At 38.7% G+C, this 23,283-nt stretch overlaps 3 protein-coding genes across 5 annotated transcripts; 1 reads left to right on the forward strand and 2 right to left on the reverse strand.

Moving 5' to 3' along the window:
* Positions 1-136: 136 nt before the first annotated feature.
* Positions 137-7,717, reverse strand: LOC149110793 (uncharacterized). The gene is made up of 2 exons (XM_089291270.1): positions 7,490-7,717; positions 137-3,569 (listed from the first exon to the last, which is right to left on the reverse strand). Exons 1-2 carry the CDS (start codon positions 7,715-7,717, stop codon positions 3,471-3,473), a joined length of 327 nt encoding a protein of 108 aa, XP_089147396.1. The 3' UTR covers positions 137-3,470.
* Positions 7,693-17,419, forward strand: LOC110063142 (abscission/NoCut checkpoint regulator-like). 3 transcript variants are annotated; one of them, XM_020770095.2, is made up of 11 exons: positions 7,729-7,808; positions 9,367-9,488; positions 10,812-10,914; positions 11,239-11,383; positions 12,404-12,498; positions 13,541-13,706; positions 14,383-14,462; positions 15,004-15,058; positions 15,850-15,899; positions 16,361-16,524; positions 17,098-17,419. In XM_020770095.2, exons 1-11 carry the CDS (start codon positions 7,752-7,754, stop codon positions 17,168-17,170), a joined length of 1,110 nt encoding a protein of 369 aa, XP_020625754.2. In that variant the 5' UTR covers positions 7,729-7,751; the 3' UTR covers positions 17,171-17,419. The 3 variants fall into 3 exon arrangements, with proteins under 3 accessions (XP_089147323.1, XP_020625754.2, XP_020625755.2); XM_020770096.2 differs by having other exon boundaries at positions 15,004-15,052; XM_089291197.1 differs by lacking the exon at positions 9,367-9,488 and having other exon boundaries at positions 7,693-7,808.
* A 1,129-nt stretch (positions 17,420-18,548) lies between these two features.
* LOC110063123 (large ribosomal subunit protein mL40-like) lies at positions 18,549-20,829 on the reverse strand. The gene has a single exon (XM_089291256.1). It carries the CDS (start codon positions 20,774-20,776, stop codon positions 20,237-20,239), a length of 540 nt encoding a protein of 179 aa, XP_089147382.1. The 5' UTR covers positions 20,777-20,829; the 3' UTR covers positions 18,549-20,236.
* Positions 20,830-23,283: the final 2,454 nt, after the last annotated feature.

Below are 23,283 nucleotides of genomic sequence, written 5' to 3' on the forward strand. Positions count from 1 at the left end.
TGTCTTTTCCTTTAAAAGGAAACATTACAATCTTCGCTGAATATTAAAACGTGTTTCGTAGCTCAGTTGAAGCAAATTAGTTTGGACCTTTCAACCAGCCTTAGTTAGACGTTATCAAAAAACGGGAAGCTGCAAAAACAGTTATTAGTGTTTATTCATATCAAATTAACCTTATTTTTACAACTATTAGCTACTTCTTTCTTTGAGAAAGAAATATCTTTGACATAAGTACTGTACGAAATTTGAAGACACAACAATCACCGAGGGGTCATTTTGGATTAAAATTTTGAGGTAAACTCGGGAAGAAAAATCACATTTTTATCGTGATGAAGCTTCGTTTTCAAAATGCTCTCCGTCCACACTATAACTCAACGCCGGCGTTTTCAAATTCCTCCGGTTTGAAGTTAACAAATCGACATCAGGTTTTCATGCGTCTGTCCTGTTATTGATCATGAATCTCGTCATAACATTGTCAAAGTAGCTGTGGATCGAGATTCATTGTCAATAACAAGACAGACGAATCAAACACTGCCGTCAACTTGTTTTTTGCAAAACTACATGCCATAAATTATAAATTCACGTGTCTGTCCGCTTATTGACAATGAAAATTAGCCAAGTAGCGCGAGAATTTCTGCAGTTGTTGTAAAAAGCGTTTTCCTGACGGATTAGTGTGGACGTAAGGCTAACCGTAGAAATAAAGCTGCGTTTTCAAATTTCTCCAGTGTAGTATGGACGGACCTAAGTCCGATGGAATGGCAGAACTTCATTGAAGGTAGTAAAGATAATTTGTTTTGATTTTAAACTTCTTCTGGAATTCTTCAATCGTTAGTGTTTCCACCCGCATTTAACATATGACATCTTGCGCAAAGTGAATTTTCCGCTTGAACTAGGATCTCCGAAAAAGGGCTCATTTTCAATAGTTATATGTTTACTGTTCCACAGAAGAAAAAAAGTAGTCGTAAAAAATATATTGGTCTTGTTATATCTTGTTAGAGCCTGAAATCTTTAAAACGTGGAAAATATACGCGATAATTGGTTTCGCGGCGATCCCGTAACATTAACTGTCACATTAACCGCAGTAACAGCTGTAGTCAGTCCAGTTACAACTAGTTGTGATTGTTTTGGTCTCTTTATAGCGTTCAATTGAGTGTCGAAAAAGCAAAACCAAAGTAATCACTCTAGCCAATCACAAAGGATACAGACAGTACAGTGAACCAATCAAAACTTCTGGTAATTACATGCAGCTGCCGCGAAACGCGGGTAAAAGAGTGCGAACGAGCCATGATTGGTTTTGGTCTTACTTCTGATTAGATGAGAAAGTGGCGCGAGTTTTTTTTTAAGCCAATCGTGCAGCGTAGTCGATTCAAACCAATGGATTGCCGACACTCAAATGAAAACCGTCTCCATCTATTTGAGGATGTAAATAAAAAGCCTGCGACCGACTTTGTATTTGTGCATTTCCCTGTGTTCAACCTCTTCCCGCTTTCCTCGGTTGGGACTGAAGATTTTCCTTAAGTCTATTACCATAAGTGCAATGTTTCCTTGGCCATGGTGTGCACTCTTAAAGACCACACAAGTGACGCCTTAAACTATTCAAAAACTCAAGGGAACAATAAAAAAATGTGGTGCATTTGTTTTTCACAATAACTTTCAAATTTTATCCATTCAGCAAACGACCAATTTAAAATTCCCTCCATGAGATGTGCCTGCAGGGAATCATGGTAGCTGTATTCATCATCTTAGACTGGATATTTGTTCTGATGAATACAATAACCATGTTTCCCTGCAGGAACATCTCATAGAGGAAATAAGCCAATTTGGATATATAAAAATTCTAACTTGGTTCTGAGGCTTAGGGGGGAACAAAACAAAAGAAATTAATTATTCATCCCTCAACCTCAATGCGATTTCTTTTGTTTTATTCCCCTAAGCCTCAAAGACAAGAAAGAATTTTAATATATCGAAATTGGCCTATTGTCTATTAGAGGGGAAATCAGCAAAACTCTGCGCTTGCATGACAGATCACTACTTCCTTCTTGAACCCAACGAGTTCATGGGAAATATTCAGTCACCTGTCTAGATCCTCTCCATTTTTCATTCTTTAGTTGCGTATTACTGTTTATTGAAATCTTGCCTTGAATGTCTTAACTACATTTCAGAACTTGAGGCAATTACATCAGAAAATGGAAAAATCTTTGAAATTTTCACAACACTGTAACAGTGCTGACAGCCTTTACACAGGCGATTTTTGTCACGGCAACTCGATGCAATTTTTGTCGCGCTAAAGTTGCAACTTCAAAATTGCACGTGTAAACCAGGTGCGATTTTCAGTGGAATTTGTCGCCGCGATATCGCAGGGGTTTCGAACATGTTTGAAACTTGATGCAACTTTAGCGCGACAAAAGCTGCATCGAGTTGTCGCGACAAAAATCGCCTGTGTAAATGGGCCTTTAATCACCAATAAAATTTGACCCATCGTTGATGAGGACGGTATACAATAACATCTACATGATCTACATCTACAGCTACAGCTACATTTGCAATCTGCAAAAGGATTAAAAACAGATCATGTCCCACATGCAGAAGCCGATGGAGAGGTAGCCTCCTATGTAGAGGCTCGTTGTGTTCATCACTCATTGCACATAAAGAGCATCTGCTGGGGAGGCTAACGAAGAGGTGCCCCAAAGGAAACAGGGGCTGAATGAAGGTGGGTCCTTTTTTTCCTGCTACTAGTGGACGAGAGTGTGAAAAAATGAGGCAAGGGATCCCATATCATTTCCGCAGTAGATCTGTGATGGATTTTCATTCTGGATGGTACAATGGGTGACAAAAGTAGTTGAGACAGTTGACTGAATCGAGTGCTAATTGCAACATTTCACTTATTCCATTTCAAATCCGGTTTACATTGACAGCCAACCCCCCTCCCCCTTTTCAATGTTGTACAGGAAAAAGGCAAGTTCTAGAGACAGGATATTCAACACTGTTTTGGGGGGGAGGGGTTAGTATCATAGAGATGGGGGGGGGAATTCACCTTAAGTACTCCAAAATGGCAAAGTGTCTCAACACTTCTGTCGTCCATTGGTATATACACAAGCAGCAGCTCTGCTGCAGTGCCATCAATTCCCTTGGAACCTCTACAAAGAAGTTCTGTTCACCATGCCAGCATTACATAGTTTGTCATTGCAGCTAGGTAATGGTTAACAGGACCCTGGGTGTAGTAGAATCTTCATGTCATCAAAAAGACATTGGCAATTACATCAGCCCGGTTTTCTAATAACACTGAAAATCACAATAACCTCTCTTAAGAAGCAAAACTCTGCATTGCAATAAACTAGCTCTTCTTCATCTTTAGTGGTTGATGGGCCTGTCATCCATGGATCCCTCTTTAGACTTGGTACATACAAATGTGCTGAAGGAATCTCACCATGTTCAAATAATGTCTACGTATCCCTTAAACTCCTTCAGAGCATTTAGGCCTTCTTCTGTTTGTTCTGTTCATCAATACAGGCCTTGAAAGCTTTTACATGTTCCTGACATTTCCTCCAGTCTTTGTGTTCATCCATGCAGTCCTTAAAAAATATTTGATGCCCACATTAGCAAACTATTCAGATGCAAGTTTAAAGGTATATTCAGCCATTATTCCATGAGAGCACGTTGGATATGAGATGGTAGATAACCAACGAGGTGCTTTGCACTGAGTCAGCTATAATCATCTCATATCCAACAAACATGAGTGGAATAAATGTTTTATTAGAAACGCCCCCAAAATATAGCAAACTAAACAAAAATAAAAAACAGCCCAAGAAATCATGCATACGCTTACCGTATATGTAGAACATGGTATAATGGCTTGTATATAATGATGGCTAAGCCAATGAAAACTCTGTGATTGCATTACTGTAAACTTCCTGTAGTAACGACCCTTGTTAGTTTAGGAAGTAGCAGCCTTTGGGGCTCACTACTTTTGGAGGGTCGCTACTTGTGGGGAGCAAAAAAAGTTACACAAAGTTGGTACAACTGAGCTTTTTTTTTTACGAAAGAAAAGATGGCAATTCATACCAAAACATTTTTTTCAAAACAAGGTAAAAATTCGTCATTGTTCCAGTTTCATGTTACTTAACATATGGGTGGCCTCTACATGTCTACATCGTGTTGTCTGTTGTACGCCACAAGTTGTGCAAGTTTCTCCCAGAGTTCTTTTTTCAGCCCCTTTATCACCTGCTTTTTTTTGACAGTGACATCATAGAAACAAGGAATCTCTATTCCTTGTCCTTAAGCTCCTTGCACCCACACACCCTCAGGCGCACTCCTGCTTTGACCCGACTACTGCATGGGGGAATCAGCCAATTTTTCAATATTCTTTTCAAGCCGAAATGTTTCCGTTATAACCTACATTCCTGTTGAAAATGACATGAAGAGTTTTAAATTTTAATGCAAAGAAAACTTCATTTTCCTCTTCACTTCACTATGATTAGAGAAAGAACTATACCATTGTATTAAACCTTGGTCTTGTAATTTTTGGCCACTAGGTGGAGTTGGCCTGCGGCTGGGCTCGCTACTTTCAGGAGGGTCGCTACTTTCAGGGGGGGGGGGTCACTACTCTCAGGATTTACTTGAGGCAATGACTTTTTTACATTACTTTCAAGGGGTAGCTGCTTTCGGGGGATCGTTACTATCGGAAGTTTACAGTATGCAATGATCCAGTTTTTAATAATAGAGACCTAACCTATTAGCTACAAGTGCATCTGGGTGTCTATGGATTACACACTTTGGGCAGTTGTTTTAAAAAACATCCTCCCAAAAATACTTTAAAAAGTATTTTAAGCAACCTTCTGAAAGATAATTATTGTCTGGGAGGAATATTTAGTTTTTAAAATCCTGACCAAACCCTAAAAGACAGCAGACAGAGCCCTCCATGTCTTTGTCTACATGTATGTATAATTTGCAGGCTTGGGATGAATTTATCAAAGAACTGTAGAGGCTCAAAAAAACACAAATGAGTGTCTCACATGTCGCAACTAAGCCTTCAAAACAACACCAAATGTAGCAATTTTTGATGAAACAATTTACGCAATCATAAAGAAAGACATTATGTACACATTTAAGAAAAATGGGAGAATGAGGGAGGGTTGTTACATCAAACATTAGGTTCTAAACATGGCAATAGTTTAAGGAAAGGGAAGAGAAACTTTCATGTTAAGGTGGGTACTGATAAATCAGAGGAAACACATAGTCTTTTTTACTAAATTATATTGAAGTAGGCAGTCAAAAGGAAAACTGAACTTCCTGGGAAGTCCAAGTGTAAGCTTCCATAAGGATTTCCAAACATTAAACTAATCAGCAAATCCTCTACTATGGAAGGGGTAATTTCTATGGAAACAAAAACACTTAGCCCAACTTGGCCCCGTGGTCCTTGAGTTCATTGAATATTAACAAGGGAAGCATGAGCTCCTTCCAATGATCCACTACACTCTGCATCCCCAAGTTTCATCCAGACTCCATTGACTGTCTACATTGTGATATAGCTGGAGTTACGTTGAATCTGAACACTCTCATTGGTTGATATATGGTCCTGTGGTAATGCTAAATCTAAATGTCACCAAGCAGGTTACAATATTATGTAATTTTCTCCCACTTTCTCACTAAACAGAGGTTACTTTGACATGGGGGTAACTCTTCTTGCCTCTTTGCTTAACTCCAACTATATAACAAAACACTTAACCTGGCATAGTCAATTGTACCCAGTCAAACTGAATTCAAATCAGTCTCAATCAAATGAGTCTGACAATCAAATGAAATTGAACTCGCACAAAAATAATTGGAACTTTGCCTTCACTACAGAACCGAACACACTCAAAGGTTGAGGCACGGGCATGTTGGTCAGCCACGCCCAAGATATGTTTTAATTGTGACAATAAGCGTTCAGCAAAGTGCATAAGAGATACATCAAGCAACATCCTACATGTGCCAAAGCCGGACACGTTAATTTATGTCAATACCAATTATCACAAATTACATCATTGATTCCTGAACTCTTCATTTTTGTAAAACTGATATTGAAAATCAATAACAAGTTATTCAAGGTTGCTTCAGTATAGCAAATGTTTTTTTCGTGTTTTTCAGACCACGAGCTTAACCTGACCTTCCCTCAAGCGAATTTATTCACCAAACAGAATGGAACGATTGTGTTTAATGGAGTTTGATTGCTGAACTCAATTGAACACAATCTAATAGATTGAGTGCGCTGGGTTCTATTTGTTCAATTGAGTTCGACTGATTCAGAAATCGAATTCACACAAAGATTGGTGTTTGATTTTGTTTGATTACCGAACTCAATCAAACTCAAATGAACACAATCTGCGGATTGAGTGCCATCAAGTTTGATTTCCGAATTCGATTGACTATATGACGAGACTTAAATATTTACTGGTCTCAAAGGAAACAGGTAGTTTTGTTTTCCCTCAAGTCTCTCAATGTTTCCCTCAACTTCATCTCAGAAAACATCGAAATACTTGGAAAAACAAACCTGACTGTTTCCCTCGGGACCAGTAATTATGACCAGCATATATACATATGTGACCTTTCACGCCAAAACGTGCTTTAATGGCTTTCCATTTTCAAACAGAATTCCGTTTAGAAGCCGTTTGAAAGCTGTTTGAAAGAAATTTGCATTGTTCGAATGACCTGGGTCATCCATTCAAAAAAATTTGCATCCGTTCGAACAGCTTGATCACCCGTTCGGTAGTAATGCCCAGCCATTTGAATGACTTGCTCACCTGTTTGGTCAAAACATCCATCTGTTCGAACGACTTGCTCACCCGTTTGATAAAAAGGTCTAACTGTTCGAATGACTTGCTCACCCGTTTGTTAAAAACATCCAGCTGTTCGAATGACTTGCTCACCCATTCACTGGAACATCCATCCGTTCAAACGACTTGAGTAAGCCGTTGAACACCTTTGATCATCCGTTCAGGAAAAAAATATCAAGGCATGCGAGCGGTTGTCTTTACCTTTACTCGCTTGTTCATGTCACCTACGGAAAAAAGCCCTTCGATCACTTGAACACGCTTTTGTCATGCATGCATAGTCCTGTGCTTGTTTTCGTCGACTGAGAAGCTTGCTTGTTTTAAAATTTGGGTTACACTTCCCAGCAAATATGTTGTTTTTTTTAACCTTTGCCATAAGGGACATTCCGGACAGAAAAAGCCATTTCAAACAAACTCATTTCACGCCGCTATCACACAGCGGGTCTGGGACTCCGGGTCACATCGTAATAATAATTGTAAACAGTGGAATTTCCTCCATGTCACCGAAAAAGAAAACAAAGCGAACCCAGTATCTAATTCAGAACCAAGCGACGAAAATGTACTGTTGCTAAACTGTTTATCACGCTTGCCGGTGTGAAGTACACAGTGATTAAGTGTTACTTATATAAGCTTAAGCTTACACGATGTACAATCTTGGACCAGTGTAGGAAAGTGAAGCTCACCAGTAAAGCGTAATGAAGGTCTGCACATCCTGAATTTTTAATCCTAGTATCAAACGGATCTTCTTCTTCTTCCTCTTCTTCTGCTAATTCGACTTTTTCTTTCTCTGCGTCCTCTTTTTTCTGCTTTCCATGTCCCGATCCATGGAACGCTCTTCCGCCATGATGAGACATGACTGACATGTGGACACTTTGTGTAATGGCAAATGACTGAACTCCCTGAGATAACATCTGCTAGTAACGCAGGCTCCAATATTTGTAAAATATGGCGGGTTTGCAGTGTTTTGGTTGTGGGCAAGAATTTGGCTTCTTTAAACGAGAGGTTAGCATTTCTGTTGTTTTCCGTTGAAAGTGCTTATCAGAGAGTGTTTTAATTATTTTTTGTTGTGCATAACATTTTGGGAGGTAGCGCTGTCCGGTGGTTTGGGCGCTCCTGACGAGCTGTCACTTAGAACTAAGTAAGATAAATTTTCTGCTAAGTGGAAAGGCTCCGGGTTATACTCCTAGGCCGTGCTACGAACTGCTTAAACTCCAATATCAGTTTATATTCTTCACAATTCTGTGGCGATTTTGGAAGTCAGAAGTCATTTGTATAAATAAAAGATATACACAACATTGGCAGTGACAATAAATGAGTGAAGTTTCTTTCATGTACTTTGCGTGTGCATAGACTTTAAGTGGTATATCTCACAGTACAGTGGAGCATGTGGAGCCAAAATCGCTCGTACACTGGTCTAGGAGATATAGTATTCCAGATTCACAGATTCATGTCCTGGGGTCATTCATCCCCCCTGCTCCCAGCTGTCCGTCATGTTATATCTGAGGGGGTATAATGTGGCCAATTTGATCTTCCCTCCTTTAAGGGCGTTCGCGCAAAAATTTTTCAGTCGATAGGTTTTTTTAAATTTTTTTCTGCAGTCAGATAATGAGTTACTTGTGTCAGAAATGCAATAAAAATTGAGAGTCACCGACTTCGTCTCAGAGATAAAGCATGTGGAAAACTTCCTTGATTCTGAAAAATTGGTGCACATCATTCAGCATGGTCTACTGAGGTTTATAGTTAAAAATAACGAAAGTGAGTCAACAGAGGCAAACGATCTTAGTCATATTTTGAAGAAGTGGGTCTGTTGCATAAATCATTCCAAATGTTACCAATGTTTTCACAAACTTAACCTTTGAGGAGGCATTTGAAACCATCGCACAGATAAACGAAGAGCTAAATGAATGGAATTTGATGGTGCATTTTGCAGAAATTCCAACCTCTAGTCGATAGATATCCTTCATTTCGTCGCTAAATGTAGAAAATCAGTAAAGAAAATGATCCATCAAAAGAAAAATAGAGGTCACCGAACATCCAAGATTGTTAAATTCAGGCAAAGCTTCAGCAATGGCCATCTGTCCTATCATTGTTCATTTTATTACTTAGCATGCGCTCTCATGTATGACGTGGCATGTGAATTTGTTTGCGCAGTAAGGATGTGCAGAAACAATTAGTACAAACGTCCTTAAATAACTTACCTCATCAGTGTGAGGTTGGGGGGGGGGGGAGCATGAACAATAAGGGTCTCTAGGGTTTAGGGTTTAGACTTTTACTAGGTGTCGTCCTCAGGGTTGCCGTCGTCATTGCTTAAGCTCCTTACTGTGCAAAAGAATTTTTAAAAAAATAATTTGCGAAATTTTGTACATATTGTTGTTTGATAATTTCAAGATGAAGGAATCACTTTATTTGCTGAAATATCATCATGTTATGACATGCTTCTCATTTCTTGTGAGACGAGAAGTGATACTGTAACTCACTTTTAAGTGATACTGTACTGTTCAGATGCATTGATCAGCTGCTTATAATACGATCTACCAATATTTTTTTTTTACATTGTCAGCATGGATGCAAAAAATGTGGCCGACTGTTTTGCTCTGGCTGTACTTCTCATTCAGTGATTTTGCCAGAACATGGTTCAAAGAAAATGAAAGTGTGTGATCAGTGCTACAAGAATACAACAAGGTGAAACTTGTTTACTCTTTCATCTCGTTAGTTCAGAACAAGTTACAGTTTTAATAGGTCATATTCATAACACTGTCCCAAGTCAAGAATGTGTCAATCAAAAAGATTATTAGCCATTGAGCAAACTGCATACCATACCTAACAGGTCCTTTAGGCTCCAGTCTCATTCAAACAAGATTACGACTATTATGTCATCTGAAACATACAACCTATATTTAATAAACTAAAATTGTAATGATATTCATACATGTATTAATAGTAAGAAATTGAAGATGTTGATGTTGATATTGACATTGAAAGACTGTGACAAAGTTAGTACAAATAACAATAATACAGTATTGCTCATTCTGGGACTTTAATGTAAAGAATATTTCATGAGTCATTAAACAGGAATTTTTAGGGGTTTCTCACAGTATTTTTAATGGTTTTTTCATGGGATTTCTGACATGTCACAAAAACACCCTTAATTTAGGCCATGAAAAACTTGTGAAAAACTCCTGAAAACCTTCAGTTGTGATTGTTCCTGTGTTCATTAAAAAATTCACAAGTCTTATGATTTTAAGGTGATTCCCTAGTAAAAGAACCCGCCATAGGTTTCCGATGAAACTTGGTATGCTATTGTTACAGGACAAGGAGGTATAAAAAATGTAGTAAAAAGAGGGGGTCGCCGTGCTTGTTTGCATGCCACAATGCTGACAAATACAGTTATTTAGGTGACTTTTGGTAATCTCCGTGCGCAACAAATAAGCTCGAATATTTTTCACTGCAGCGTGTTATAACACACAGGGTTTGACTTTCTTTGATTGTTTATTCATCTACATCCCAGAAAAAATGTCCTCAAATACCCTACGTTTTTGTATCCTTTAAAAGAAACATAATTTGGATATGCGCTGTTGGGCCCGTTATGTCTCCTTCTGTAGTATTTATTTCATTTGCCAAAAAAAAAGCCATAGATTTCTGCTAATTTTTTTCTCAGTTATTTAGGATATTGTTCTCATTGAAATTATGAAATAAAAAATAGTGGTCACCATGCTCGTTTAAGAGAAAAGGTGCATTTATAATTATTTCGCTCTCGAGCTTAGTTTGAGGGAAATCTCTTACGTTTTGTATGCGCACGCACTTGTATGGGTGCGCTAATGACGCAAAAATCGTGCGCAGTAGGGATGCGCAGTGCAATACTAAGGAATCACCTTAATGGACTTCAATCTTGCAGTGTAAGTTCCATGCCTGTTTGAAGATTTTGTGTGCTACTCAGGTGACATTTTTTCGTTTATAGCTCAGAATTTTACTCCTCTCAAGGTGATGTTTTCTTTATGTTTCCAGAAAGCTGGAGAAGGAATCTCAAGGTGCAGATGGGCGTAATTTGAATGACTTAAACAAGGACACCGCTTTACCTAGACCTAGTTTTAGCACTAGCAGTTGTCAGGTAATTATCAGGGATTCAGTTGCATGAAGACAAATAAAAATGTAAAATGAATTGTTTTGTTAGGAGTCCTGTCTATAGTAAGTTAAATATTATTAAGATTGTATGACATGTAATTATTATATAGGTGTTGTAGCTATGAGAGCAGGCAAGATGAAGACAGCATACAGTGTACTCTGCATCTCATGATGGACAACATAGTACCATCATCTGGGTAAACTGTAGGGAACAAAGCATTTTCATTAGATTTATATTAATAAGCAGTAGATAAGATATTGATTATTAACCACGTAATGAGACAATTTAATTTTCTCCAATGTCATTCAGAAAAGCGACACAGCAGCTGGAACAGTTGAAAGAAATATACATGTACCTAGCTCAGCATCTTCAGAAAATGAAAATCTCTCAGCTGATCCTGACGAGGCAATTAGGAGGAGGCTTGTAGAGCTGAAGACCAATGATTCTTGTCCAGGTAAGGCATACGGCCCGGGGGAGTAGAGATAGTGGAATGGTGAGAACACTTGCCTTGGTCCCACTATTGTGAGCCAGATTCTATTATCAGGTGTGGTGCCATGTGTGGGTTGGGTTTGTTGTAAGGGTCGTAACTGGTAACACCTGTTATGGCTGAGTGTGCCTGATCAGCCCTTGATGTTACGACTGGAATTGCCTTTTGTTCATACAATTCACCCATAAAGTAACAAGTTTGTTACGGGTGTGAAGATCAAGGCTGCAGGTGAATTAAAACTTAATGAGAGGATTTTCTCAGGATAATCCAGATTTCCTCCCTCCTGAAAAACCAACATTTTCAAATTACAATAATGATTTGACCTGCATCTATAGACACTTCACATGAAAACCAGCTATGGCTGATATGGCTTCCTCTCTTAAATTAGCAGTTGTAAATGGCACATAAAGTGTTATGTTAAAGACTGAGAACAAGAGTGCATGGAACTCAATATTTGATTGGCTATTGCATGTGTTGGAGTGTTAATTGTCATGTTCTGTGCTGCAATTTGTTTTCTGTTGTCAGAATACCTGGAGAGCACTCCCAGAAAAATTGAGTATTTTTGCATAACCCGCTTCCCACAACCCTTACCCTATTTAAGACCAAAATCTGCAATTTTTCCTACCCTATGTATGACCTGACCAAAATTTAGATACCCTATTTAAGACTTGACCCTTAAATCAATGCCCTGTTCCAGACCTGCCTTGAACTTACAGGTGTAGTTCCCTGGTTCAGACTGATGTGAAAGCCAATGTTTATATATGTGTGTGTTTATTAGGATAGCTTCTTCTTTAAAACATGCCCAATTCAAGACTAGAGTGCAAAAACCATAAACTATTTCTCACCGAAGCAGCTAAAAAAACCATACACTGTACCCTTTGGGGTCAACATACCTATAATAGTATATAGCCCATAGAACTGTGTTTACTTAATATTATTTTTTGTGAACATTGTTGATTCTGTAATATCCCCCAACTCTTTCACCAGAGAAACTGCCAGGGTCAGCACTAACAGATCAAGAATTAGGAGAAAGGTTTGAGAGCCTCACTGGCAGAAAGGCAACATCCATGCAGAAATCAAATGTGATTACATTGACTTTGTACATTTATTCAATTCCATTACACTGAAGGGTTTGTAAAGGTTAGCTACTGTAGCATGAAGTGTAGAGAACTGTTTACTGCATGTTCCATCCAAATTATAACTGATTTTTTTTTTTTTTTTTTTTTTTTTTTTTCATGTGTCTTTAAAGTAGGGACACGTTGTAGCAATAGTTTTCCTCATGTGACACGCCTGTAACATATTGTTGCTTGAAATTCAGCTGGTTTGAATTCCTGCATCATGAAGTAGGGACAAAATGACTTCAATTTTCAATGTGTTATCAAGTGCACTGCTCCAACGTACAGCTGTTTGGAGAGAGGTTGTCAGATGAAACATCAAGCCTACAAGACAAGACCGAATGGTAGTGTGGGTATTCATATCGGTGTAGAAGAAATCCACAAATTTGTGTTTTTGCACCTGAAGCATTGAGGGATACATTAGATTTCCACTCATGCAACCATTTTTCTGTAGCTGTTCTTTTACTGTTACATGACTTATAGTTGAAAATTCTTCTAAAATTCAGGTGGCAAAAAGAAACTTGTACGAAATACGCTTGCCATGTTGTATTCAGCGTGTACAGCAGCTATCTACTTCTACCCATACTAACTTTTGGGACTGTCGCGTACACTTTTACGCTTTTTACTGACAACCTTTCTCGAAACAACTGTATACTGTCCCTGCTACAATGCATATTTTATGCCTCAATCCTCTTCGTGTGCACCTGCTTTTCATACTGTCCCTGCAACATGGATCCTACAGTATGTGTATACACAAAGGGGCTTGTTCCTACTTCATGTCCTTGCAACATGTCCCCCAGTGTGTGCCGATCTGTGGGGCCCAATGGAAGAAAAGGATAGTTATCATAACCTCTTTACTCATTGGTCATAGTGCTCATTCTTTTTTTGTTTTGTTTTGTTTTGTTTTTTGTTTTGTTTGTTTTGTTTTGTTTTGTTTTGTTTTGTTTTGTTTTGTTTTGTTTTGTTTTGTTTTGTTTTGTTTTGTTTTGTTTTGTTGTTTTGTTAATAGATCAATACCCTCCTGCCAAAGAAATCTGAGGTGGAAGAGGTGAATGATTTGATGAAGCAAATGTTAGTAGAAACCAAGCTTGACGAGGATGATCCAATGACTGCAGTTACAGTTACAGACAAGGAAATTGAACAGAGGCTGGCAAAACTGAAGGATATTGATCCAAGTGAGTTGATAATGTAATAGTATAATCAGGTGCATACCAAAAATGGCCAACAGATCTTATTGTCCATGCATGATTTACTTTTCCTCTCCAAGATGGGCTGCTAGTCTATTTCAGATTATAACTGTATTCAGTAAGGTTGACCTATCAGGAGCTGGCCTCTAATACCGTGACACACTGTCTATTGATACCCCCTGGGTGGAATCAGAGAGATGCACTGTGAGTAGTTTCCTAAGTAGTGTTGCTTTTCCCTTCCTGGATGGTTAGCTAGTCTATTGCAGGTTGTGCTAAGCATTCTGTAAGGTTGTGAATGACTTCTAATACTGTGACACACCACCCGTTGATACCCCTTGGTGTAGTGAGAGAGAGAGAGGCACTGTGAGAATCTTTAAAGTGACTCGCCCAGTTGAACTTAACATGTTAGGACCATGGCCAGCACTCAAACCAAGACTGAGACTTTAGCAATTTTAGATTGTCAAACAAAAAGAAACATACAAAACCCAGACTTTTTGACTCATCACTAAGGATTTCAAGATTACAAGATCAGAGCAGAAGTTTCTGAAACCCACTGTACTGTTCACATGATGTTTCTTGGGTGCAGGAAAATATTGGGAAATACATGTAGTAACATTATCACAGTTATTTTTTGGATAATTTACATGCACTACTTGGCTTGCAGGTCTCACAAATCAACCTAAATTTAGTGACTTTGACAGTGATGAAGATGATGAAACAGCAAGTAAAAGATACCTCAAACAGGTTTGTTTTATTTTTACACTGTATTTCAGTTTATTAACAAGCTCTAAACTATTAGCCTAGTGTCAAAAAGCCTTTCTATTTTAACCCCCTGCACCCCTGAAAGTTCATCAGTCTGCCAACAAGAATCTACATCAGGCAGTAATAAGTGTGTAAAGTAAAACTGCATAACCTTAAATATTACTGGCCTTGCTGAAGTGTGTATCAAATGTCATGAGGGTGGGAACTAAACTTAAAATTAAGTTTAAATGGTGTAAATGTTCATCTACATAATGTCACAACTTCAAATTTAGCAAGTGTGTTGGCCAATTATGTTACCATTGATACCCCTAGTATTAGCTTAAGTTTAAGTTAATTAAGCTCACATATGAATTACAGAGTAAATAATAATGTTGCTACTTAGAACATTAATTAGTTTGGAACATGAGAACATTTTCTTAGGAGTGTGAAATAAAAGAACTAAATACCTTTTAGGCCAATGAATCAATTGAAATGGAAATACATATTGCAACTACATGTTATGTACCACTCACTGTTTCTATAGATATTAGATGAAGCAGCTCTGGAAATAAAAACAGATGATATTGACACTGGTAAAGGTAATTAACTAAAGTATTCATACATGCTTCTCGGCATGGAACATCAAGTTATGATTGGACATGAGCTCAGATCTGAAGCCCAATTCAGCCTCATTCTACATACGTGTACACGTAGACTTCACCTCTGGGCGTATCCTCTGTCATTAAATAGGACTATCTGATGAGCCAAAAGAATGTCTTCATATGAGCAGGGCTCGGAAAAAAACTTGAATTCCAACTTGCTCTTCGGAAAAGCAACTCTCAAATTTTGCTTGCCCTGGCCCGGGCAAGTCTTAGTTTTTTGGGTTTTTTTCTTATTTAGTTTGCAGATGACTTGCCTGGTCCCTTGCCTAATGGGCAAGTGAGAATGAAAAGCTACTTGCCCAGCAGGAAAATGCAATTGTCCTGGACAACCAGAAGGCACATTTTTTAAGCGCTTATGAGGCCAATACCTAATGCAATAGGCCAATTTTGATACATGTATTAACATTCTAACTTGGTGCTGAGGTTTAAGGGAATAAAACAAAAGAAATCACATTGAGGTTAAGGGATGAATAAACGATTTCTTTTGTTTTATTCCCCTTAGAAGCCTCGGCAACAAGTTAGAATTTTAATATATCAAAATTGGCCTATTATTATTAATCTACTAACTACACCTCCACCATTTTGAAGGAGGTGGGGTGACCTGATAGTTGGTGGCTGCACTATTGTGAGCTCAAAATCAATTGGTCTGGTTATGATAAGAGCTGTTACCTTGGTCAATTTGTGTTGTGTTCCTTTTTCACTCATCTATTTAAATTATTTATAATTAGGTCTTAGCAGCACTGGCAAGTCTAGATCTCAAAAGCCAGGAAAATCTAAGGTAAATCTGCACACAGCCTTTATAATTTCAATTTTTCTTTACCACATAAAACTCTTTTACAGCTTCCCTGAGACAGTTTCTATTTCAGGATGTAACAAGGTCTGTTCATATCAAGATTGTAATACCTCCCTATGGACTGAAAGTAAATTGGGGAGTTATAATGTCATATGATGTATTGTCAACATGCATGCATTGTTATGTGTAATAATTTCAGGTAAAACTAGGAAACTAGTTTGTGTACAAGCAGCATGGACCACTAAATTACTGTACTCTATGTCAATAGAATTTACATTCTAATTTTCAATTGGTTCGTATTTTGCGATTATTAATGCAGTGCTGTCAGAACTATCAGGATTCCAACTGACAGTATGCACTAACTTTACTTAATACATTCATAAGGCAAATAATAAGTTACATTCTATCAACATGCTAAGTAAAATGCACTATGTGTGACTTGTTAGCCTGCAGATGTCAAGCCTTCAGCCAAGCTTAGCAGCATTTTTAGTAAAGATTATGAAGCAAACAGTGATGACGATGAGTTACCCTGGTGTTGTATATGCAATGGAAATGCTGTGTTAAGATGTCATGGTTGCAATGATGACTTGTATTGTCGGCGTTGCTACAGGTATGCAAGTTTCATAAAGGGGTCAAGGACACTGTTTATATGCTGAACAGGAGCTTCAACAAGGTGCATAATCTACTAGCCAAACATAGTTCCCACTGGTCCCCAAACATTTCTCACAAGTGTAATCTGTTACAGTACACTGTACTTCTTGAATGTCCTCAAAGATCTCCCAAGAAAATGTCACTCTCCCATAGGGCAAGCAAAGAATAGAATTCACTAGCCCAGCTGCACAAAAGCCACTAGCCACAGGCTATCGGACTTGACTTTCTATGCAGGCTGGCTTCAGTAGTGGGAGTGCTGGCATGGCGAGCTTGTAGGCCACTCTTTGCTGATGTCCTTGTTTACAGTGACTGTAGAAATGTCCCCCCTGAAACCTGATCACGTTACAGAAGCAAGTGTGGCAATTTAGTTACCATGTCATGTTTTTAAGGGAACAAATCATTACCAGTGTTTTTCAAACAATGAAAGTTGTAACTCTCCAGGAGGGTTACTCCGATATAAATTCTTGTAATGGAGAAGTGAGGCCAACATAGACTGTTATCACTGATCAATGATAATTTTCTTGTCCTTTAGAGAGGGCCACAGTCGGGAGGATTTTGAAGACCATGACATATCAGAATACAGGCCACCGAGAAAGAAAACATGATCTGCAGAATAATTTATTCCATCCCTGTGTTAATTTGCCACGATATTTATAAAATATGGGGTGAAAACAATTTTTTTATTATGAATATAATTATACAATAGTCATGAATATATTGTCTCAGTCAGCTGAAGATAAACAGAAAACTAATTTGAGGATTACAACAACCCGCGAAACTTTTATACAGTAGCAGTACATTTTTAACTCAATGTTCAAGAATAAAGCACAAATGTCTTGTCTTTAACAACCAAATCATGGGACAGCAACATGTTGCTGCTGTTTTAGCAAGAGGGGTATACACTGAACATAATTTAATAGATCTTTGACAGATCCACGCTCAATATGCAAATTGTCCATGCCAGGTATATCAATGCATTATCTTCTAGCTGATGATATTCTACATTCTCATCAGCTAAATGCTGATTACTGCTAGGCTTGATTTTCTCTGCTCTCTTGAGTTCAGTCTACCTTCCTCCACGAGAAGAGACGGCTGGACAGGTGAACAGCAAACAGGGTTTGTACGGGTCCAGGAAAACCTGGAAAGTCCTGGAAAAGGGCTACTGGTCCTGGAAAGTTCTGGAAATCTGTTAAACTCAAGTGAAAAAATATGAAATGTATGGCAGACAAAAAGGAGAATTAACATTAAGATCTTGGGAGTGAATGGGCTAATGTGAATTTTAGAGTCCTGGAAAAATCAATCTGAGTCCTGGGAAAGTCCTGGAAAAGTCCAGGAAATTTGTTTCTGAAAAAGGGTACGAACCCTGAGCAAAGCATGTCTGTGACCTAAATTTATAATTTGATTCATACGGCCCTTCTGGTTGGCAGAAATGTCCTCTGATGGCAATCATTGACAGGCCCACCTGGCACTACAGCTTGTAAACTTCTGTACAAGTGCCATTTTCACTATCCCTTTTAATATTGGCCTTCCAATATATTTTGTGTCAAATTATTGTTGTGGAAGGACATTTTTGTTGTGTTCTATTGAAGAGTTTTAAGTAGAGCAGATCTCTTTGACTTTGGTGCAGCAAATGTCATGTCAAAGGTCACACATGTTGGTCTGCACGTTTTCTGCTGTTAAGCAGGCACCCTTTTTAAATTTACTATGCATATATGTAGCTTGTTTGGTTTGCTAAGGATCATTTAAAAACCAAATTTTGTCTGGCATCACCAGAGACTGGTGTTGCTTTCCCCAGGGAGACCACAGATTCGTTTGACCGAGTTTTTTCTCAAGCTTGATGTTTACATTTTTCCCTCTCTTTGTTGGCTTTGTTCGTTATCTGACATTCTGGCACCAAATGGTTCAAATATAGAAACTCGCACATAGGTTTGTTGGCTATCTTGTGTGTTGACTATGCTGCTATAATTTAGGTCACGCAAGATCTCATCAGTTGCCAGCATTTAATTAAATGTCCCACTAATGCGATCACACTTCATATTGCACATCTTTGCAACTGCAAGAGAGATAACTCATGGTATTGGCCTCCATTCATGCAGGCAGATTTCTTATCAGTCAAAATTAACAATGCCAAGTCCACGCATCATGCCGTGAGTTCGGGGTAGGAGTGCAGGCTCCTTTACTGAACAGCAGTTGGTATTCTAGCATACCCACTGATCTGAGTAAGGAGAAATCAATGAGCCCTTTCAAAGTTGCTGTTACCTCTGTTTCAAACAAGTCTTGGCGCACAACCTTTCATATTGAAATGGGCTTTCCTTGCACGTTCATTGTCTTGCAAATCAAACTCATTTCCATATGAAATGTTGTGCACCAGGACTTGTTTTGAAAGAGGTAAAAAGCAACTTGGAAATGGCATATTGCTATCACCCTTATCTCTATTTATCAACTAATTGGTGAAGCATTGAAGCTAATTGCCCATCAGGCTGTGCATATCTTCATTTTCATCAGCTAAGTAGCATGAAGCCACTTGCCATATGTTCACCCATGATGGGATGCCAGTCCATTGCAGGTTAACCTCAAATATTTCTTCACTCACTTAGCGAGACCCCTTAAGGATGTCCGCGCTAATTGTTTCTGCACATCCTTACTGCGCACAAAAATTCACTTGCCACGTCATGCATGAGCGCGTGCTAAGTAATAAAATGAACAATGATAGGGGAGATGGCCACTGCTATAGCTTTGCATGGATTTAACGATCTTGGACGTTCGGTGACCCCTATTTTTCTTTTGATGGATCATTTTCTCTACCAATTTTCTACATTTAGCGAAAAAATGAAGAAAATCTATCGACTAGAAGTTTGAATTTTCTTGCAAAATGCACCATCAAATTCCCTTTTTTAGCTCTTTGTTTATCTATGCGACGGTTTCAAATGCCTCTCGAAGGGTTAAGTTTTGTGAAAACGCTGGTAAAATTTGGAATTATTTACGCTACAGACCTGCTTCTACAACATATGACTAAGATCGTTTACCTCCGTTGACTCACCTTCAATATTTTTAGCTATAAACCCCTGTAGATCATGCTGAATTACGTGCACTAATTTTTCGAAATCAGGGTAGTTTTCCACACACTTTATCTCTGAAATGAAGTCAGTGACCCCCAATTTTTTTTTTTGGCATTTCTGACACAAGTAACTCATCATCTGACTGCAGTAAAAATTTTTAAAAAATCTATCAACTGGAAAATTTTCATGCAAATGTCCTTAAAAGAGACCTTTGGAATAAAATCATAGCAGCTTTGCAGTCCCCTCCCTTTCTCACCCATCTTGCATGAATTTTGATCAGTATGGTACAAGAAAGTACTTTTGGGGGTCTCAGACTTCTCGCAAGTTGGCAAACAATAAGTGTAAGGATCTGTACATACAAACTATATCGACTGACTGTATGCAACTGTTTCCTTATGACTGAGGAAGAAAGGGAGAGCCATAAATTCATTTTAACTACAGCTAGCTAGAGTGGTGTGCAAGTAAATGATTGCAGATCTGCAGTCTGCAGTTTGTTGCACGATGAAATGACTTACGCAGGGTTACTCCCAATTTACGTAATAAAAACTAATGTACATCCAATGTGTCACAACAATACTGTCTGTGATCAATCAACTTGATTAATCACCTTGATTAACGTCTGGCTTTACTTGCACCCTTAACTTTATCATCCATGTCAGGTGCCATGTAGTCAGCTATCGGTGGCGTCTCCGTCGGGCCCTTGAACTGCAATGGGAAAAGATCTCCGCCGACTTGAATAGCCTGTTCATAAAGATGCAACGAGCTTTTCTTGAGTTCCTTCAAGGCTTCTTCGCGACACCTTTCCAATTCTTGAACACGCTGTAGATCTTCTTTGTGCTGCTGCATCTTGTGTCTCGACCACTCTTTTAACAGTAAAATTCGTCGCTCTTCCTCTTCAGGCGATACCTCGAGTGGGTGTCGTTGTCTCGATGCCTCCAAGAGTGCTGCATTCAACAAGGATTCCGGATCAATTGGAGGGACAATTTCTGTTTTACGAACGTTGAACGAAGGAGTTTTCTTCTTTTTCTTCACAGCCAGATTTTTCTTTCTCTTCAGGCTAGGATTGTGCCTTGCAGGTAAGGACTGTCGTATGGACAGACCGCTAAAGCGAACGAAGACAGACAACATTCTTCTCTGCAAGTAGGTCGCCATGTTGGCTCTTACAATTTACTTCATTCCCAGGCTTTCGCGCTACGTGCTTCTTCTAGTTCCCAGGCCAAAGATGTCAGTTCCTTCTCGGAAAAACTCCACTTGGGTTGAACTGCAAAGCTAAAACCGTTGTTTTCTGTTGGTTTACAGTACCTAAAAACCTAATCAGACCAGTGCCGGGATTTTCTGTTCAAATTCTTTTTGTCGAAATCCCGGGAAAGACTCCCATATAAAAATGACGGAGTTGCTCGTCGTACCTTTTACCTTTTTTTTAGTTAAAATGGCGGTTTGGGTACCTCTGAGGGTGTTCAGCTCCAAAAGGTCCACAGCGGGAGCGTTTGTGGTACCTTAAAGGGTATTGAACTGAACAAATATGACAGGAAGTAATGTTTTGTTTCAGAATTGGTACCTCTAAGGGTTTTTGTTTTTCTAAATTTCCCACGAGCACCCCCGGCCTTTTTATAGGGGAGTCCCCCCAGGGGGGGATGGGGTTGAAATCTGTTCTTAAAGGAGGTGTTTTGTCTTTTTTTTTTTTTGGCCACTTACAAAATCTCCTTTAAATGAAATGAAACCTGAAAATAATAGTTTACTAAGATAGAAAAACATCAAAGAGATAATAATAAACCATAAAGGAACAAGGATGGTCAGGGATGGCGAAGATTGACACGGATTGCAAACGACGAATTTGAAAAATTTAGGCTAAACTTTTCAAAATGTGCAAACCGTGACTGAGCTCCTTTAAAGGTCGGTACATGTAGCTGCTCTAAACGAACAGTTTTAGTCAGTGATCAACCAGTAGATTTTTTGGGGAAGAGGGTCTCTTGTGTTACAACCCATGTAAGAACAACATCCAAAAGTAAATTACAATAAATTGGTTTCTGGTAACTCGCATTTAATACAGTCGAACCTTCCGTAAGCGACCACCTAGGTGGTCGCTTACTTTGATTTTTATATAAAATACTCAAATATTAACCCTTTGACTGCCAATGACGCATTTACGCATACTCAGTGGTCGCGCCCTTTGTACTACTTGAGACGTCATCAATTTAAATGCAACCAGATATTCTTGATAAGCAGATAGTAGAGATAGGATAGATCTATCCGCACAACAGGTGGTTTTGGATATCGACGGCATTCTGACGTACAAAATGGCAATAGAACTAAGTGGAGTCCAATTTGGTCGGTAATAATACGGGAGATAATTGTTCATCACGAGTATGATAACAGACCTAATTGTACGACACGAAGTCTTATTGGCAATTGATCATAAAAATTACAATTTCCGAGAAAAAAAGAATAGCCAAGTTATGAAAGAAAGGGAAATTAAGGAAGCGTAAATTGAAACCAAGGTTGTGATTGGCTGATTTAAACTACAACTTTGAAAGTGATTTGCTTATTGAAGTGTCCGATAACAACTTCGCAAGTGAATTAGTGGAAAATAGGAGTTTTTTTACACCAATCACAATCGAGGAAATTGTAATTTTTTTGATTATACCTATAATTGATCAAGGCCCCATTTCCAGGCTTTGCCCATAATTAACATCCAACTTTTTACCGCAGTCAGAATGAATATGAAACGCAAAATGAAGCGAGAGTAAAAGGGCCGATAAAAAGGGCAGGAAAGGGACAAAAAAAATTTCGGAACGGCAATTGCAACAAAAAAAATAAAAAAATTCAACAAAACAATATCGCCCGCAATAAAAATATCCCGCAATATCGCTTGCAATGTAGAGCATCGTTCCTTCAGGTTCTATTGACCCACAAGCCGGCCATTCAGAATACTGTAATTTCATGATATCGTTCAGAGCCTGTGCTCGTCCTCTCTCAGCAACATTCAAGAGTTCATTAGTCCTTTGAAGCCTTATCAGAGTTCTCAATAGAGCGCTGTAGATAGCTTGACACTCATTACGGAAGAATATTATTACATGCATCCGGACTGAAGAAGAGTTCTCAGAACCTCGCTCAATTTCATACTGGATTTATAATATTCACAAGCCTCATACAGAACGCCCGAGAGTTCCAAATCACGTCCTAAAAGACAACGAGCATCCCTTTCTCCTACCCTGTCACCCAGTTCTTTAGCAATGTTAAGATGTTGTTTGTGGTACTCACTGCAGGGCTCGAAATTGCGACTCACTGGTCGCCAATGCGGCCAAAAATTGAGCACTGGCGACTAAATTTTCAGAACTGGTCGCCAGCTGGCGACTCGCGATTTGTACGATAAGTAAAGATGACCACAACACAACTTTTGTTTTTAAATCTTTAGATAGGGAAATTATTCGGATCTGGTAGCTAGTAGACAATTCACCTTTCCGTCCCCACTAAAATAATGTCTGAATATTACAAGAAAATCGTAAAAATTACTTGTAATTGTAAAAATTACTTTGACACGTCGAAACTGCGTTTACCAAGCGCCATATTGTTTCAGCGGCCTCTTCCAAAACTGGGATCGCGGGCACACTACAACACCGTGCGCTTTTCAGTTGACGCAAGAACAATGGCGGCAGATG

This window comes from Orbicella faveolata, unplaced genomic scaffold (assembly GCF_042242905.1).
Source record: "Orbicella faveolata isolate gen_17 unplaced genomic scaffold, um_ofav_v1 contig_24, whole genome shotgun sequence".
In the NCBI taxonomy this organism is placed as follows: Eukaryota; Metazoa; Cnidaria; class Anthozoa; order Scleractinia; family Merulinidae; genus Orbicella; species Orbicella faveolata.

Coding starts and splice junctions, on each gene's coding strand:
- LOC149110793 (XM_089291270.1), bottom strand. CDS start 7,717: ATGTTATCTCAGGGAGTTCAGTCATTTGCCATTACACAAAGTGTCCAC. Junction 3,570..7,489: donor ACCTTCATTACGCTTTACTG/GTGAGCTTCACT, acceptor ATATTTTTTAAG/GACTGCATGGATGAACACAA.
- LOC110063142 (XM_020770095.2), top strand. CDS start 7,752: ATGGCGGGTTTGCAGTGTTTTGGTTGTGGGCAAGAATTTGGCTTCTTT. Junction 7,809..9,366: donor TTGGCTTCTTTAAACGAGAG/GTTAGCATTTCT, acceptor TTACATTGTCAG/CATGGATGCAAAAAATGTGG. Junction 16,525..17,097: donor TATTGTCGGCGTTGCTACAG/GTATGCAAGTTT, acceptor CTTGTCCTTTAG/AGAGGGCCACAGTCGGGAGG.
- LOC110063123 (XM_089291256.1), bottom strand. CDS start 20,776: ATGGCGACCTACTTGCAGAGAAGAATGTTGTCTGTCTTCGTTCGCTTT.